The sequence below is a fragment of the Odontesthes bonariensis genome, chromosome 9 (genome assembly GCF_027942865.1).
Source record: "Odontesthes bonariensis isolate fOdoBon6 chromosome 9, fOdoBon6.hap1, whole genome shotgun sequence".
In the NCBI taxonomy this organism is placed as follows: domain Eukaryota; kingdom Metazoa; phylum Chordata; class Actinopteri; order Atheriniformes; family Atherinopsidae; genus Odontesthes; species Odontesthes bonariensis.
This window is the reverse complement of record NC_134514.1, coordinates 34144350-34162507: the sequence shown is the minus strand read 5'-3', so window position 1 is coordinate 34162507 and position 18158 is coordinate 34144350. Positions and strand designations below refer to the sequence as shown.

General features: G+C 43.6%; 1 protein-coding gene across 1 annotated transcript; it reads right to left on the bottom strand.

Annotated features, from left to right (window-relative positions):
- Positions 1-1439: 1439 nt before the first annotated feature.
- chrd (chordin) lies at positions 1440-16963 on the bottom strand. The gene is made up of 21 exons (XM_075474503.1): positions 16565-16963; positions 14432-14535; positions 14211-14337; positions 12603-12749; positions 12316-12433; positions 11999-12086; positions 10892-11033; positions 10567-10704; positions 10272-10354; positions 8700-8847; positions 7430-7536; positions 5999-6278; positions 5645-5886; positions 5437-5550; positions 4491-4676; positions 4215-4308; positions 3987-4043; positions 3733-3836; positions 3295-3558; positions 2773-2866; positions 1440-2386 (listed from the first exon to the last, which is right to left on the bottom strand). The coding sequence occupies exons 1-21, from the start codon at positions 16707-16709 to the stop codon at positions 2322-2324; spliced, it is 2847 nt and encodes a 948-aa protein (XP_075330618.1). The 5' UTR covers positions 16710-16963; the 3' UTR covers positions 1440-2321.
- Between the last annotated feature and the right edge of the window lie 1195 nt (positions 16964-18158).

Below are 18158 nucleotides of genomic sequence, written 5' to 3'. Positions count from 1 at the left end.
CGCTGAAGTTCAAACCAGGAAACTAAAATGAAGTAAAGAGCCATAATTCACTGAGAATGATATGCAAGAAAAAACTGTTACAGTGTCGGTGTTACAAGTTGAATGATACTGAATAAATACTCAAATGATAGAAAACTAATACATAAGCAGGTAGGAGGGTTTATAAAATATTTTCCAACCAGACATCAAGGAAAGGTGGAGAGGTTTCACATTACTTTGGGGAGCTGATTCATGTTGAATGTTTTTGTCTTTGCATATCTCTGTCTGTCTGTTTTGGGTTGTTTTTTTTTGGCATTATTGGCCTTTGTGTGAAAGGTAGACAGGGAAGGGGACAGGGGGAGTGGGGGAAGACATACAAAAAAAGAGCCGAACGCCGGGCTCAAACCCAGGCCGGCTCAGCTGAGCTCTACGACACTCTGGTCAAATGTTTTCTATCTCTGAAAGACTAAACGACTATCTAAACAGGTGGACTTTGGAGAAATCATGTACCGTGAAATATTAGTCATTCACTTGCACCAATTTGTATGATTTATGGATTTACTTTCACCTGCCACATACAGGTGTACGTGTGCAGGTGCAGGGCTGGTCTGCATCTCATTTTCATCACAGGTTGACACAGACCACAGCTAGGGATGCTTAACCTTTGACCACCACCTGCGACCTCTGACGACCCTCTGCACTTTTTCCAGCTGGAAAACACACACAAATACACAGCAACACACACACACATGCTGGAGTTCAGCTGGTGCCATCAGCCAGCTGCTTTTTAATGGCCACTAACAGTGCAATAATGCATTTCGTCCAGCAGAGTTCAGTAACAGATTTATGTGTGTATTGGAAAGAACTGTGCTTGCCCTTTGGCAAGGTGTGTGTTCCCATTTTAGGAGTTTGTACGTGTGCACATCTGTGAATATGTGTTTATGTTTCAGTCTGTCCTCACTCTGTTTGTGTGTGTGTGCATGTGTGCACATGTGGCGGCATATAAGGAACAAAATATTACACAGCACATGTGCTGACTTAGTAAGAAAGCAGGAAAGGAAATTAAAAGAAGGACAGAAAGCCAAACAGAAAAAGGAGGAATAAAAAAAGGAAAGGAATTCAAAGAAAAGTGTTGACGAAGGACAGTAAAAAAGGAGCAAGGAAATGTCAGCAAAAGAATTTTAAGAAGGAAAAGAAAACAGGAGAGAGATGCGTGAAAACTGAGGCAGATGCTGGAAAGGCAAACTACTGGAGGAAGAAAAAGAGGAAGGATAAAGTGAGGTCAGTCTGGCTTATCGCCCCTCTGATCACAGCTCCACATGTGGAAAAACTGCAAAGAGACAGGAGAGTCAGAAAGCAGCAAAACTGGAATAATAAAATCAAAATCAAGACAAAAAAAATAGGAGAGAAATAAATAAAAGAGAAATAGAGAACTTTTGGGACAAGCAAACTCACAGGCATTCCAAAAACAGCTTTCTTTAATTTTGTTTCCACACTATTCAATAAATACAAAATACAAACCAGCTTCGTTTCCAACAATGACTGAAAATCTTATTAAAAAACGACTAAATTCCTAATAGAAACAGGGACAACCATAGCAGAGGAGAAATGAGGCGTTTCTCCCAGAGAAACAGAAACGATCCCGACAGCTTCAGGAGTGATAATGTGTGGAAATTTATTCTTACAACGAATGAAAGCTGCAGAAGAGACACGAAGTGACACTTTTTCCAGGTTTTCACTGTTCTGGCATCCGTACTGCTGGTTAGCCGTACTCTTTATCAAAATACAAAATAAAGAAATAAAAATAACTAAACACACACACACATATACCTGCACTCACACATTCACGCTGATTTAAGCAACACTTTGGTCACTGTGTCCAGTGACACCAGTAACTATGGCTTTACTTCAAAAAGAAGCTCTGTCTGTGAAATACAGCTCAGGCAGTCTTACTGACGTTCAAATCCAGCTGGATTTCTGTCCTGTTGAACCGCTGTGTTGGATTCACAGCTTCAACATTTGTCCCATTGAGCTGTTTTGAGAAAACGAGCAACACAGAAAGCAGAAGGCAGCAGGTGATTAAAGTTTGGTCGGTCCTCTCCATAGTTTCAATCCTTCATTTGAGTCTTTTATTTTCACTATTACTACATTTATAGTCTCCATTCTCCTCATTACAATCTTAAAGCTGAAAGCAGGGTGGGTGTCAGGTGAGGGCTGAGTGGGGTGGGGGGGGCCCAGTGCGCAGCTATGGGATTAGGTCCATGTGGGAGGAGGAGGAGGAGGAGGAGGAGGGTGAAGATGAAGGGTTTGGGGTTGTTTTGGAGCGTGTGCATCCCAGTGAGTCAGTGCCTCCATGTTCTCCTTTTTTCTAACGTTTTCAACATCAGGTCCTCTTCCTCTCTGTGATCTGTGGAGAGCAGAAAACTCATTTTAAAGTAACACTAGAGAATCTTTGGCTCCCCCTAAAGTTCTGAGATGTAACACCCTGGGAATGTGCATAACAAAAGTCAGTCCGTGTCCAAAAAAAAAAATTGTTTTAAGGTTCTCTGTTGCTTTAAGTACGGCTGTACGATCTTCACGTTTTGCTTTGTTACGAGCAGTAACTATATTTAAATAAACCAGACATCCGGAAACAAACGACAATATATACAAAGGATTTCTTCGCTGAGGTGTACAGTTACTGCATTTTTATACTGCCTCAGGATACACAACAGACTGTATGCATGTAATACTTGGTAAAAATATGCAGATTCTGTTTGTCAGAGGGTGTGTGGGAGTGTGTTTATTGCTCACCAGCACATTCGGGACAGCATGAGCCCTCTGAACGTGTGATGTTGGAGCAGGTCAGCAATGGACATTGTTTCCTCTGACACTTCGTCACACCGTGCTGCAGAGAATACCAGAAGAAGACCAGGGATTAGTAAAAAAAACAGATTACGTTGAAGTGTGAAATGAAAAGCAGTTTTGCGGCTTTTTTCTTTCTCGTTTAGTTAATCTCACATTGGCACATTTTGTTGTTGACCAGCTTTAACAAATCCCAATCTCTCTCCATTCACTGTCCTTTTGACCTCAACCAACACCAGAGGACATTGTGTCCACACATGTTTTCTCATGTGATCATTCCGATCAGCGCACTTGTTTTCTTTTATTGACAAAGGATTTATTTTGAACGAGTAACTAGGATTTAGATATTTTCTTAGTACCGTAGATCTCAAAAATCCTTAATCTTGTTGACCTGTCCATGTTTTATGAGCTCATTTCCGATTGGTTTGCTCCTATTTGAGTGCATTTCTGTGGGTCATGTTTCTTGCTTACATCACACCAGCAGTTGATACACTTCATCTCGCCAACCAGCGGCACCCGGGGATGCCAGCTGTCACTGTTCTGGTAAAAGTTCTTTCCAAATTTGCAGTGTCGTGGGCCGTCAGCTTGCATCATGTCTCTGTGCTCCAGGCCTGCAGCAGTCCTCTCCTCCTCGGGACACTCCTTACAGCAGTCTGAAGGACTTCGTCTCACCGGGTGACTGCAGGTCAACACAGGACACGTCACCTTCTCACAGTGAACCTCCCCTGTAGATCCCTGTGGATTGAATACGCATTACCAGCAAATTAGAAACATGTCTTCATTTCCAGCTATTAAAAAAAAAAACATCTTAGTTGACGACACATTTGTAACACAGCATATGTGATCCTTTGGGAGTCTCTGGAAAGTAAATCCAGACACATGTGAGTTGGTTTATTGGGGTTGATTTACCTTACAAGTGCAGATAGCACACTTAATGTATCCAAAGGGAGGAACAAACGGGTGCCAAGTGGTTCCTGGGGCATGCAGCCTCTGGTCTCCTTCAAAGTAACAACCTGAGAGACAAAAAACAGGGCAGGGCAGTAAGGTGAAGAGCTCCCAAGTGACTCAGAGTTAATCTACTTCCATACATTCTACAAATGAAATGCAGTACAGAAGAGCCATGCAGACCGAAAACATACAATAAAAGATAAATAAAACATTACCCTCAGGGTGTTCATCTACTCTCTCTGACGCTTTCATGTCCTTGGGCTCTGTTCTCTCTTTACATGAGGAAAATGAAAGCACAAGAACTCCATTGGTTTCAATCTTTCTGACAGCTGCACAGAACGCTTTGGAACGACACCCAAAGAATAAAATTGCCCTGAAGCCAAACTTGCGTATATCTCCTATAAGAACGGACAACATTTCTAACACCAAGTAATCTGTCTCACCTTCACAGATCGGGCAGCACTTGTCTTCAGGCTGAATGGTTCTGGAGCAAGTCAGCACCGGACAGATGACTGGGTCACAGATCACAGTTCGCTTCTGCAGAACAGCAGGATGACAGGTTTCATTTGGGATCATAGATGACACATCATATTCACTCTACATAATCCCTCTAACTCTCTTTAAATGCTTCAAACACAACAGAGAAAATCCTACGTCTTGTTCATAAAACAATCAAAGACTCCTTTTCATTGCAGCATCTGTGTTTTTGTCCTCCTCACCTGGCAGCTGCAGGAGAAACAGTTGTCATAGTTGGGCGTCCAGTGGGAACCATGAGCATGGTGCCGATTCTCAAAAAAACAGGTATGGGGGTCTTTCTTCAGCTCCTCGGGGTCCTTGACAAAAAGGTCGTCAAACTCCTCCACCTCCCCTCCGGCCCCAAACCTACAGGTGTTTGGAACATGGACCTGGAAAACAGAAATGCGTGAATGGAAAAGAAAAGAAGGCGATCAACGGAGGTCGAGGACATGAAAGAAAAGAAGAAGAGAGCGTGGAATGTGTTAAGATTGAAGGACGGGTGAGAGCCAAGCAGAGAAAAAGAATAAGGGGTGTTTAGGACATAAAATTAGTTGACGGCTAAAAGCTGCTTCTCAAGTTGACTAGTTAAGTTTTTTCTGTCCTCCAGCCCCAGACACATGTTTGTGTTTGACCTGATATTTATCAAAATGGCTCAATTTGACTGAATGAAAGAGTGTGTGTGTGTGTGTGTGTGTGTGTGTGTGTGTGTGTGTGTGTTTGATCACTTGTCTTTTACTTTCTGGCAGCAAACAAGAACCATTCACACAATAAATTCACCTGCAACGTTTATGGACAACTGTGGTGGCTTTGTATCTTTGTCTCCAGGGGGTCACCACCCAATCATTCAGACACAGAAAGGAGCCCACTAACCGAGAACTCCCCTTTCCTCTGTTAAATGTGTGAACCGGAAACAACAAAATGCCCAAGCCAGAACACCTCAGACATTTTAATAAATTCAGTTCACTGTTCTTCTTCACCGTTCAAGGCAGAAGTCTTCTTTATCACAATCATGTGTCAAAATCATTTTCTAACAAATGACTAAAATACGCAAAGAAAGAGAAATCAGTCGGATGGTTGTAGATACTATAAGCGTCTGTGGATTAACGTGCGTGTAAAGGTTACGACTCTTGAGGCTTTTCTTTTACATACCCGTCCTCGTATTTCTCCTTGGGGGTTCAGCTTGGTGCTAACTTGAATGAAGGCCGTTCCCTGGTCCAGGTGTTGCAGCAGTTCAACACCGGTGTCTTTTAAAACTCCTTGAGCCTGAGGACAGAGGAAAAAACAGTGTTTCGGTGCGTTTCTTTCTCACGAGTTTTATGCAAGTCATTTGATTGTGTCTGCTTGCAAACAGATGTACCTGTGAGCCGTAGAAGCCTGTCAGCAGTCTCTTGTGTGTGGTGCTGCTGTCGTCTAGCTCTCCGATCTCGGCCAGTCCATGTAAGTGGGCATTCACAGTCAGGTCCTCTGTCTTACTGAGACCTGCAACTATTATCTCAAAGTGCAGGTGGCATTGTTTGTCTACCGACACCCAGGCATGTCCAGAAGCGCCAGTTCTTACTGGTGGGGACACAAAGTGGCCAGCTAGAGGGGTGGGCAACTCTGTTGGGAGCAGAAAAGGGTTTAATGAGCTTGATAAATGAAGGGACGTGCGTACAGTACCTTTTGAAGTTAGTCAGAGTATAACCCCAAGTCACTACACATGGGTCCATACCATGTCTGGGCAGCTCCAGGCCACTATAAGGCAGGGCCTTGATCTGTCCTCTAAGCTCCCCCTCCGGGTTGTGTATTGTGGCCACATTGATGAAGAGTTCATTCTGCAGCAGCATGTGGATGTGTCGAGCCTCCAGACGACTCCAGCTGCCCACTGCCTGCTCCGTTTCCCTGCTGAACTCCGGCGTTAAATCATAAAGGACAGAGCGCTTGTTTCGACGTCGTGGCTTCAGCTCAATCGCGAGGCCAACAACGGTGCTGGTGAGACCTGCGACCTGAACCTGGTGGAAGGAAAAGAGGGAGAAAGGATTCAATTCCCCCTCTACTGAAGTCACAAACAGAACAGAACCTTCAGCAAATGACTTTTATTGGGTGTCTAACGATTAGGAGTTCCTCGCTGCATGTTTGTCGTAGTTCTGGTTGAAAAGTTCACATGCATCATCAATAATTTTAATGGGTTGTTTCCTGGCTTGTTGTCTTTAACATGTTCATCATTCATTTTAGTGAGGAACAGACCATTAAAAACATTTACAGAAACATTTTATAGTGGATGTCCTCCCTCTTAACCTGGCCAGGTGTGACTCAAAACACTTGTCTCCATAGCAAAGCAAGTTAAACCACTGCAGAGGGGCCAGATTTAGTGTGTTACAAAAACAGCTGCAAAAATCCTGTAAAAACAAGTGAAGATGATCACAATAATAAAGAATTCATAATAATAATGTAAATGTAAATGTATTTTATTTATACAGCCCTTTACAGACAATCCTTACGATGTACCAAAGTGCTTTACAGCAGGTAATAAATAAAGAGAAGAATAGGTAAAAACAAATAAAAACAATAAAAGAACAGTGAAAGCAATAAAATACAACAAAATCAAATAAGATCAAATTAGATAAAAGTGTCATCATACTACTGGGTATTAAAAGCAATCCTAAATAAGTAGGTTTTTAGCCTAGATTTGAAGAGGCCCCGATCAGAAATAAAATGCAGCTCGACGGAGAGCTTATTCCAGAGCCTGGGGGCAGCGACACAAAAGGCTCGGTCACCCCAGGGTTTGTATTCTGACCTGGGCACTTCCAGCAAAAATTGATTTGTTGACCTCAGAGCTCTACCAGGATTGCAGACTGTTAAAAGCTCAGATAAATATGATGGGGCGAGGCCGTTAAGAGCTTTAAAAACGAACATTAAAAGTTTAATATCAATTCTATAAAGGACAGGAAGGCAGTGGAGTGAGTTAAGAACAGGAGTGATGTGCACACGTCTGTTAGTGTTGGTTACAAGACGGGCAGCAGCGTTTTTCACAAGTTGAAAGCGACTGAGATATGGTCTCATATATAATATGAGATATGATATAATATGGTCCCAATATAATAACGACTAAATGTAAGAATAAAGACTCAAATTTGCCTTGAAAGAGTGAACAGATCCATACCTGATAGTCCAGTGTTCCGTTGTCATGGAGGTTAAAGACAGCAGATCCCACACCTCCTGTCTTCCCTGGGGTTAGTGCATCTCCGCTGGACATCACACTCTGAATGGCTGAGCCAGACAAAAAGGAAAGGATTGGCATCAAAAACAGATTCCTGATCACTCTGCTTAAAGTATCAATTCTCCACTCGTACTTCCCCCCCGTCAAACCATAGTGAGACCTGACCGCAGGCAAGAGGAGGCAGTGACTGTGTCGTGTTCAAATGTTCTTGTTGGCTTAGAGGGGGAAAGGGGGCATGATATTTTCCCTCACATTCCGCAGCTACACACAGAAACACATATCTTAGCAATGTAGCTTCTCTTTACTAAGAGTCATCAAATGGGCAGATTCAGTGTAATCACCATCAGACTGCGTGTCTGCTCAAGCTATTGTGTGTGAAACCAGAAAGTACATTTTGCTGCAAACCCACACATGCGCATAAAAAAAAAAAAACTCCAACCGAGGTTAAGCCTCAGAATGAGGTAACCGTTGCTGCAGGTTTGAAAAGACCGAGCTGAGGGAACAGGAGGGAACGAGCAGGCAGAGGAGGAGGAGAAAAGTGCAGAGACAGTTTTGAAAATGGCACGCAGACAGATGACAAATAACACCGAAACTGGGGGCTAAAGGTAAAGAAAGAGCGACAGAGAGAGAAAAAAGTGCGCCGGGCCAGAATTCTTCATACATTACGTCAAGCTGTTAATCACAGCACTGCAACACCAGCACGGAGAGTCGGGTTCAGCACGCTGTCATCTTGGCAGCACCAGTGTATGTATGTGCTGGTGTCTGTGTAAACATTTTACAAACAAGCATCTTTGTGTGTATCTGTGATGATATCTGCGTGTGCAATGATGAGTGTTTCATGGTGCTGTTCCTATACGTGTCCCATGGTAAGACCAAGTGTGCATTCTTTAATGCTTTCAGACAACTGGGCTGTCCTCAACATTTCTAAAACCGCTATCTGTCACACACACGCACACACACACACACGCATGCAAAGTCTCGGTGGGCCACCAAGTCAAACATAAGATCTATAAACAGGCTTTTCCCCTGGCGATAAGACTTGAAAGAATGGAGACAGAAAGAAAGAGCATTTATAGAGGAGAATGACAAAAGCAGCCACAGCAGAAACAACTGTGAGACAGACCACAATGTTAACAGCCTCAGTTGTTGTTGTGTCTACACTGCCGGGCACCAGCTCACACGAGGTGGAAAATCAGTCATCAGAGACACGTACTGTCACAAGATTTTCTGCCAGTGATGAAGCCGGAGATTTCTCTGTGATGGTGACCTTCGGTTGCCACAGCAATCTCGAGCTGACCACGAGATAACCAGAACAGTTCTCGGCCATTCAGGTCTGTCAGCACCTCAGCAAAGTCTGGATCCTGCACACATTGAGATAGTGAGCACTTTTGAGTCAACGAGTAGATAAATGTGATCCACATTCTACTGTACACAAATGGGAGAAATGTCACATCATCGTGTCAGAGCATGTTGACATGATGTTGATGCAACACTGACATGTTACCGAAGTAACCCCCTCAAACTTATTTCAATGAGAGATGGGCTGGTGATTTGTTTCGAACTCCATTTTGTTTTAGTTTCCTCCAAACAAAGAAAAAACAGAGAGCACAGCAATAAAAGCTGCTCGAGGGTAAATAAACACAACAGTCACAAAGGCATGACAAAGTAAGAACCCATTAAGGACCCAAACAGTTCTGTCACACAGGAACACATGACCCTTTCATCACCCCACTCACAGGCCCACACTTCGACATGAAGCAAAACTATGGGCTGCGTTGCCTTAACAGGTTTCATACTGGAAGAGGTTTCATTTCGGGCAGACAGTCTCCAAAAATATGTTGAGAAATGTTGAATTAATAGGACAGATGTATGAGTGTATTAAAGAAATGTTACTTTTATGATCCTGAGGACTCAGTTCAATATAAATATACATGAGGCATAAATCCACCAAGCGAGCAGCCAACACAGCTCGGGAACAGACAAGGGGCTGGACACAGGGAGGGGGGTTACTTTTTGAGCATAAATGGACAGACTAATAAGTGGGGGGAGTAAGGTGCAGAGGGATATAATGTGGTGTTGTGTGAATCAGGCAGAACAGTAACACCAAGAGGATTAGTTAATGTTAAACAGCACAAAAATAATGGCAACAAACAATTTGTGCTGTGCTGTTTATGTTCTTCTACTGCTTTGTTCTACCAGAAATATTCAGCATCTAACTCAGGGACAGTTTAAAGGCTCACAAGCCAGCCTCTGAGCTCAAACCTTCCACATTTCTTTATGGACGGTCTCTCCCACCACTCGGCTCGACGGCGGCCCTTCATGCAGTTCCTGGCAGAATTAAAAACAGACCCACCTTTCATCACCACCCCTTCATCTCAGCCCACAGAACACTAACCACTGACATGTGTGAGGAGTGTGTAAGCACCGAGCAGTGCATCCTCTTCGCCCCCCTGCCCTCTTCCTCCGTGCCTCATCTCTTGCTCACATCTGTCTCCTGGCTCCGCTCGCACACTTTCTCTCGTCTTTTGTGTCCCTCTCCATCACTCTTGTCATGTATCAGTCGGTTAGCTGTAATCAGAGCAGCGGTGACACCACTCGGATGTGGCGACAAAACCACATCCGTTTCCAAGACGAGGAGATGGAAGAGGGGCTGGAGTGTGGCTGTCGCTGTGTCATGTTTCCGACCAAAGTACCTAACTGCCTCTTCAGTCCGTGCCAGAGAACAGCATGTTCACATATTTTCACTCTAAAAGCTCATTTCTGACAGTAGATAATGACTACTCACATGAGAAGTGATGTTGGCTCGGATCTCTCTCAGGACATGATGGCGGTACACCAGTTGGACTCGAATGGGCACCAAAAGGGGTTCTGAGGAGAGACAAGACTGTTTACTCTGTGTCCCTGTTGGCATTCATTCCATTCAGAGGTTCACCGACTTGAGCAAAGATAGTTGTGGGAAATGATCCTTAGAAGTTTTTATTGTTTCCTTCATGATTAACTGAGTGAACTTAAATCATTATATGATCCCTGTTTTCACTTTCACTGCTGCCTCAGCCCACCGCATGCTTCTCTCCTCTCACCTTTATCTTTGTGTTTGATGAGACCTTGCAGGATCAGGATGAAGTGCAGGTTGTTCTCTGTGTCACTCAGTGTCAACATAGCAATGCCTCCCATGCCTGAGTTCTCCTCCTCTGACGTCAGCACTGAACTGAATGTTTCTGCACATAACAGACATGGACATTAGTAAATAGTGTCTGGATAGCGTTAGAAGACTTCTACACACCGAAGAAAGCCCAAAAAATGAAACCATACAAATTTATACAAGTCTTAAAAGATTACAGGTGAAGATACACAGATCCGCGGCTTTGAAAAAGACAGCAACATACAGCTGCTCAGCACGCTCACCAGCAAACAGCGCTCTGTGTTTGATGATCTTTCCCTCCACTTCTTCTCGTCTGCTTGTAGACATGATCAAGCTGATGCGCATTTGCTCAGATTGCAGCTGTCGCAACAGAGGTTTCGCCACATTCTTCCAGACTCCGCAGATCTGCAAACACAGGCAGGTGCCACTGGGCATGAACATTGAACCTAAAAGTGTTGTCATTTCTCTGCTACTCAAAACACATTTAGAGAGAAATCACATTCGTGTCTGCTTAATGCATTGAATTATGTGATTGTGCTCTCAACTCTTGGCTCCGAAGCTTCAACATAAAACCACAAGTTCTCTCTCAGAGCGGAGGGAAGAAATGTGGCAGTATGCCGACACCTCATAACTCAGAGTTCAGGGGTAATCTCCATTTTAATTAGCAATACTCTCTGTCCCCCTGCTAGGCAGTGATGTAATATGTGAAAAATTCTTTCTCTCTCCAAAAGTTCTGCTTCAGCAAACCCCCTCCTCCTTACTTTTGTGCACCAGATTGTTTCCTATGAGGTCGTCTGCTGCCTGTTGCTGTCATTTCTCTAAAAATAATAACAGGCCAATTTCTGGGACCTGTAGTAAAGGGGCTCCTGCCTCACTGAACTGAGCGCTCAGGTCTGAAATGGAATGTGGAGATGTGTATATTTTGGCTGGAAATTATGTGTAGTGATATAATCAGACCTGAGGGAGTAGGTGGACACGCATGTATGGTTACTACTCTTACACCAACATATCCCTTTACTGATTTATCAAGATAAAATTGGCCTGAATTCTGATGTTAGTTTTTGGTGTGAGTGAGCAAGTGACTGCATGTTGATAATCATCCAGAGTTTGTGATGTTTAGAAAGAGCCAGTGAAGCGTAAAGGAAGTGTCACTGCGTGTATATGTGTGTGTGTGTTTACAGTTTATTATTGCAAAGCGAGTTATGAGAAAAGAAGTCAACGTTTGAACACAACGTCCTGAGGGTGAGAGCATTCATCGTGACCACACTTCATTCCTCTCCCTTTCAGGAAACAGACACACATCCATATGTGACCAATACAATACTGATGGAAGCCAGAGGAGATGCTTTTCTGTTCTTGCAATGTCTTACCGTGTCTGACTGTCCCCTGGGGACTTTGTATTCAAAAGCAGTGGTTCCATCTGAGTCCAGGAAGATTATTTTACTGGGGCGGCCCATTCTGGAAAGTACGGGTGAAATATCAGCGAGATACAGGCAAGACAGGGACAAAAAGTGAATTATATGGAAATGATACATTCAGGGCTAATCTTTTATCTAGTCTTCTCTTCCATAATGCTGACTGTCACAGCAAAAAGCTATGGTTTAAACAACTGGAATGTCTCTAAAGACTAAATCTGCAAAAAAACCCAAAAGAGTGATTTTTCACTGCGACACGCATTACGTTTTACCTCTGGTATGTGATGGAGAAGGCCAAGCTGGTTCTGGTCAGAGTACAGCGAACTCTGGCAATTCCACTCGAGCTGGGTAGCCATGAGTCTGTCACTCCTGTCAGCAACGCTACGAAATCTGCAGAGGCAGAGAAAAGGGCCAAGTGAATTTCACTACCCTGTTTGTAGATGTGGCCTGAAGGAGAGTCCTGAAAACTGAATTCTTGGGATGATTTTTAGAGCTGATAAAGTGTGGGTGTTTTCCGTTGTGCTTGTTCGAAGCACCACATTATGTGCTCAACACCTACCGGTGCGGCTCTCCCCTCGGCTCGTGTCCTCAGAGCTCAGGTAGGATCTGTCGTTGTAAGATTTGTGGAGGTCATCCTCTTTGCCCTTCTCGTGGAAATACTCAAAGCTGTCCAGCAAAGAGTCTGCCTGTTTTTTATCATCCATACCTATAGACAAAAAACAACACAAAAACAGCTTTCATATGTTGCTATATCTGATGAATGGCTGTGCGTTCCTTTATCATTACTGCTATAAAAATGTGAGGTTTGACAATTGGGCTACAGTAACATTAAGCTTTCTCACTGTACCGAGTTGCTCTGATCATGTAAAAATATTCATCGATTTCCTAATTGCTTACTTGAGCAAACCTTGGTTAAATCAATGGCATTATGGTGTTGAAAAGGCTTTTTGTGTAACAGAGCTACAACAAGACACAGCAAGACAGGATTGTCTGGAAGGTTCAATCTGTTGGTCCTGAAGAGCTACCCGGCACCGAAGGCTGAAGGAGAACTGGGTGCGACACCGGCGTATAATTCAAACAATGACTCTGTGTTCCACACAAACTGCTGCGCATCCTGATGTCATATGTAGGCCTCACGGCTCCACAGACTCGCACAGCGGCACATGAAGAGTTGCTCTTTTGGCCAATCACAGCCCTTTTGATATGTTCTGGAGAAAGAAAACCACACACTGCCTCTTAGTAACCCTAACCTTATTCACGGCTATTTTCTGAGGAGCTCCGTTGGACTGTCTGCTTTCTTACTTTGTGTGTTATTCCCGTGCGCACACACCCACACACATACACCTCATCATTCCTCCCCCTGTCCATTGCTCCACTGGGCATGCTTAAAGACTTCTGGGTAGTGTCATTCTCACTTCTTCCTACTTAACTTAAGCAATACTGTATCCTCAGGTGCACTAAGTTATGAGACAAATACACACACATAAATACACAAACACACACCATTTTCCATCAGTTACACTAATATACCAGGTGCCAAAGCTAAAACAAACACACTCAACCTTTTCCTTAAAACCTGACTACAACACATGCATGCACGCACACACATACATACATACGCTCACACGCAGACACACACAGCAAAACATTGTCCCTGCAGTGCTTTACCTTTACTTTCCATTCCATTACCAGAGACACAGCACAGAAAAACACCCAATCTGCTGAATAACAGAGCAGGATTAGGACCCACCCTGTGTGTGTGTGTGTGTGTGTGTGCAGCGGTGTCTAGGTATGGTAGGTGGCTGTGTGTGAGTGGAGCTAAACACATGGGTGGTACTTTCACTTGAGGTCTAGTTGAGAAAATGTGCATCTAATGCAACTGAGTGGAAAATCAATTAACTTGCTGGTTGTGTCAAACATCTGTTCTGAAGGATAACTGACTGACCTTGAGAAGAGGGGAAAAAAAGGGTCTAGATAGAAGAAGAAGAGGAAAAATAGAGGAATGAATCACAGAGAGAAAACACGGAAATAATGGAGGACAGGTCATTTCTGGAGCGCAACAGAGAGCGATGGTTTTGTTCCCGTTTATCTATGATGTAGTTAGAACAGCTCAAACCTGGATGGTCTGTGAGCTGAAGGAGGCGAGTCTCTGCAAGTGGATTATTACCTTTTGGACAGGTTTTACAGCAATGCCCTGGAAGCAGGATGGGGTCTTCACAGTCTGGGTCCGGACAGTCCTGCTTGATGTTCTTGCAGTTCACCTTCCCAAACACCTTCCCACGACGGCTCTTTTGCTGTCAGAGAAACACACAGCAGTCAGCTGACTGTTTCGACCTGCTCATTGCACGGACACAGAGTAAAGTAGGAAAGTAATGAGATGACACTCACAGGCTCACAGTAGCACTGGACACAGTGCATGACACCGAAGGGCTCTCCCAGATCTGGGTGCCACATGTCTTCCAGAGAGTAAAATCGCCCTCCAAATGAGCATCCTGTAACACAAACACTGCTGCTGTCAGGTTCAGTCACTGTGATCCCTGTTCTTTGCTTCTTTGGAAAGCAGACTCCATCTTGATTAGGAAGTTAGTAAAAAAGACATTAGCATATATAAGCTTTGTAAGCTAATGCAGCAGTTATTTATGCAAAGATAGTAAAGTTGGCGCATTTGATACGAGCTGGACTGTGGTTCCTGATATTTTTGACAAAGAAAAAGTACAAGTTTAGGTCTTGTATTAACTAGGCATATCAGTTTATACCCCCATAATGACAAACTACACAAACTAGACAGATTTCATATAAGACACCAAATCAAATCAAAATAATGCTTGCATAGTTCTGTGCCCAGACATGCCGGAGTTGACAGAAACTCCCTGAACGCCTTGTGAGTTTTGGTTTTCAGCCTTGAATCTAAATGATTCGAGAGCGGGCATGGGAGAGGCAGGAACAAATTTTTCAAAAGGATGATCCAACAAAGATTTTAGAAGCAATTTAAAAATCAAAACTTTCAAAAAGTAAACCAAAGGATTTCCTAAATACTAGCAAGTGTATGTGAATCACATAAGAACTGACACTGATTACAGTGCTGACGTTACGTTTACACCCGCATCAGATGAATCATGCACAGCGTAAAACACGTAAAACTGCTTTTCTACGATCCTTCTCGGAAACAAAAAGACTCACAATTCCCTCAATATTTACCCAAAGTGGTTGTGGACACTCTAAAAGACTCTCTAAGCTAAAGGTCATCCTATCCAATTTGGTGTTTCACTTTAATTCCAGTATGTTAAATACAGTCATAGCTATAAAACACAACCCTGTCCTAATGTGTAGGCAGAGGGCTGAAGTGATGTTACAGCAGGGGAAAGCAGCATTTAGAGGTATTATTGCTGTACTACAAGCATAATTGAGTGTTGCTCACACTGAGACCCTCCAGCAGTATTACAGTTATTTCTGTTTAGGAGTACTGTCTACAAGCAGTGTGTGTGTGTGTGTGTGTGTGTGTGTGTCATACACACAACCTTGAGACGGTGTAATGGCTCTCCTTGCTCACTGCTACCAACCTGGTTCACATTATTCTTTCATTAAAGAGACTTCACACTTTAAAAAGCCCCGTTGGGTTAAAAAAAGAGCCAAACTTCTTGCTTTGCCTGCCACTCTCTGCTCAAATAAATCATCTCCCAGGAGCCAACGCTTGTAATGGAAAGTCGATTGATTACAGTTTCCAGCATTGAATTACATGGTAGAAGACGGTGGTTAACATGGAGTTGCCACTCCTCTGAACTCTTACCTTATAAAAACCGCAGTGAGAGCTCTGTATGTAGGGGCTTTCACACATGAATCAAAAGGCATTCACTGCGGTTATGACTCAGGGGTTTGGGCCGAAACACGAAGCAAACTGGAGCTGAGGAATATTAGCAGGGAACTAACGGAGGCAGGCTCCGTGTGGGAGACGTTATCACGACTTTTTATGTTAGCTTGACTTTGGTTGGCTTTGCTGCTTCACCTTGGCGCGTGCGGCTCCCAGGAAGATGAGCTCTTGGTCAAACCTGCACGCGAACTTCATGTAAAAACTCGATAATTGTAACAACAATAATAATAATAATATTCCAGAAAAACGTAGTTCACTGGTAGACTGAAAACAATAGCAACAACAGTGCACTCAATATAACACGGCGAAACTTGAATAAAAAAGGTCAAGAAAATGTGGAGTTTTTCATATTTTCACGCGACTGGATCCTCGCGACTGCCCCCTTCAGTCAGATATACTGCAACTATAACAATGCATTGCTAAATTATTTTAACGTTCTAAATATTTAAATATAATATAGAAGAAGATTATTTTTCTCTTTTTTTGTCCACTGCAAGGTGTAGCCACTTCGCAGAAAGAGTTGAACGTAGCCATCAGTGTTCACGCTGAAAAGAACGGAGCTGTGCTGTCTCCTCTCTGTGCGACGCTGCAGCCCAACACTACACATTTTAACCACAGGAAGCTAACCCCCACTGGACGTGTTAGTGTGTTACCTGACAAGCCTTTGGAGGGCAGCGGTTCTCTCTCGGACTGGATGGGCAGAGCAGGAGACTTGAGCCGCGAAGCTGCTCCAGTGCGAAGCCACCACGCGCAACTCAGTACGCACAACAAGGAGCGGAGCGCGCGGGGAACCAGCATCACAAACCTCCACGAAATAGTTCCCCCAAAACTCCAATTGCTTGTATTTTACGAGGCAACTTAACACAATTAATGACACACTCTGACAAACGATGCCAGTTCCTTCTTCACAGCCCACTGTCCGTTGTCATTAGGTCGAAAGTACCCTGTTAAAAATGATCCGAGTATCAGTCAGACAGAGGTTTTCCGCAGGCGGGACCTAACCAACTGTACAGTGACTCTTTCCCCAAAATCAGCAGCCTCCTCAGAGCCGTCCCTCTCGGTTTTATAGCCTGCTGAGCTGACAGCTTGAAGCAGCCACCGACCGGGAGGAGGGGAGAGGAAGATGAAGGATGGGATGGGTGATGAGTGGGGGGTGGGTGATGGAAAGGGAAATCGACGCCTCAATCAATTCTCTAAAGCTTAACATATGGAAACGAGTCGGAGATTTTTTTGTATCGAATCTTTCTTCATGCACGGTTTATAAGAAGTTCCAGAGACAGAGGAGATGTGTTTTTCATTAATATCATGATGTCCACAATCCATTTATGATTTTTCCCCTTTTTTAAAAAAAAGCTTTATTATATGGAGATTTAATTAGATCCAGGGTTTGGTGTCCTGGTAAGCTGATTTTCTCTGCCCGCTTTTCTCGCTGTGGTACTCACTGTTGATTGTTGCTGATCGTGGGGATGATGATTGGCACCAAATGCTCCCTTATCTGGTGGATTGTTTGTGATTTGCTCTCCTCGTAAATGTATATTTGCTCCGATTTTCACACTCTGTAGCAATAGAAGCTTTAAAAAAAACACAAAAAAAAACCTGAACAGTGTGTTGAGAAGCCCACTTAAAGTCATCTGACACCCACACACAGCAGAGCGCTCCTGTGGAGAGAGAGAGAGAGTGAATCTCCAGATCATGTACAGTAAGGAATGTGTGTCTGCTGCTGTGGCTGGTTTTATTTTTTCAAGTGTGTTTGGTGCTGAGACCTAAGTGACTTAACAGAAACAAATGAAAATAGTTGGAATACTTTCAGGAAGATTTCTCCCGGCTTTCTGCTCCCCTTTAGACCTTGCACTCAAGCCTACCTGGATAAGTCTACTTAAATCTTATTTGTTGTGATTTTGTTCAACGTGGAGGCCCTCTTGCATGCATGCAGGTACCAGAAGTTAATTAACTTCGACGGTTGAAAGTTCACTGCTGCCAATGTGGTGCTTCACAACATAAACAGCAAGAGACATTTATTAGGGCCTATTTAGATCTGGGAAATGTTCCCATCAAACAAAAACCGAATGGTTGAGTAACAGTCCAGCTCCTCACAGTGGTCCCGGCAGGGGCAGTACAAAAGGTTTAAGTTTACATCACTATGGTACTGCTCATGTGTGATTTATATCCTCAGTAATGATGGGGCTTATTATATGCCTGAGATGTTTGGCATAAAGGATTGATTCGGGATTTTTTTAGACAAATAAT

Bases quoted from the DNA above. Each gene is read 5' to 3' on its own strand.
- chrd (XM_075474503.1), bottom strand. From the start codon at position 16,709: ATGCTGGTTCCCCGCGCGCTCCGCTCCTTGTTGTGCGTACTGAGTTGC. The intron at 12,750-14,210 runs GTAATAATCCAC...TTTTGTCTATAG, and splicing joins CTGTAAAACCTGTCCAAAAG to GTATGGATGATAAAAAACAG. The intron at 2,867-3,294 runs GTAAGCAAGAAA...TATTCTCTGCAG, and splicing joins GTATCAACTGCTGGTGTGAT to CACGGTGTGACGAAGTGTCA.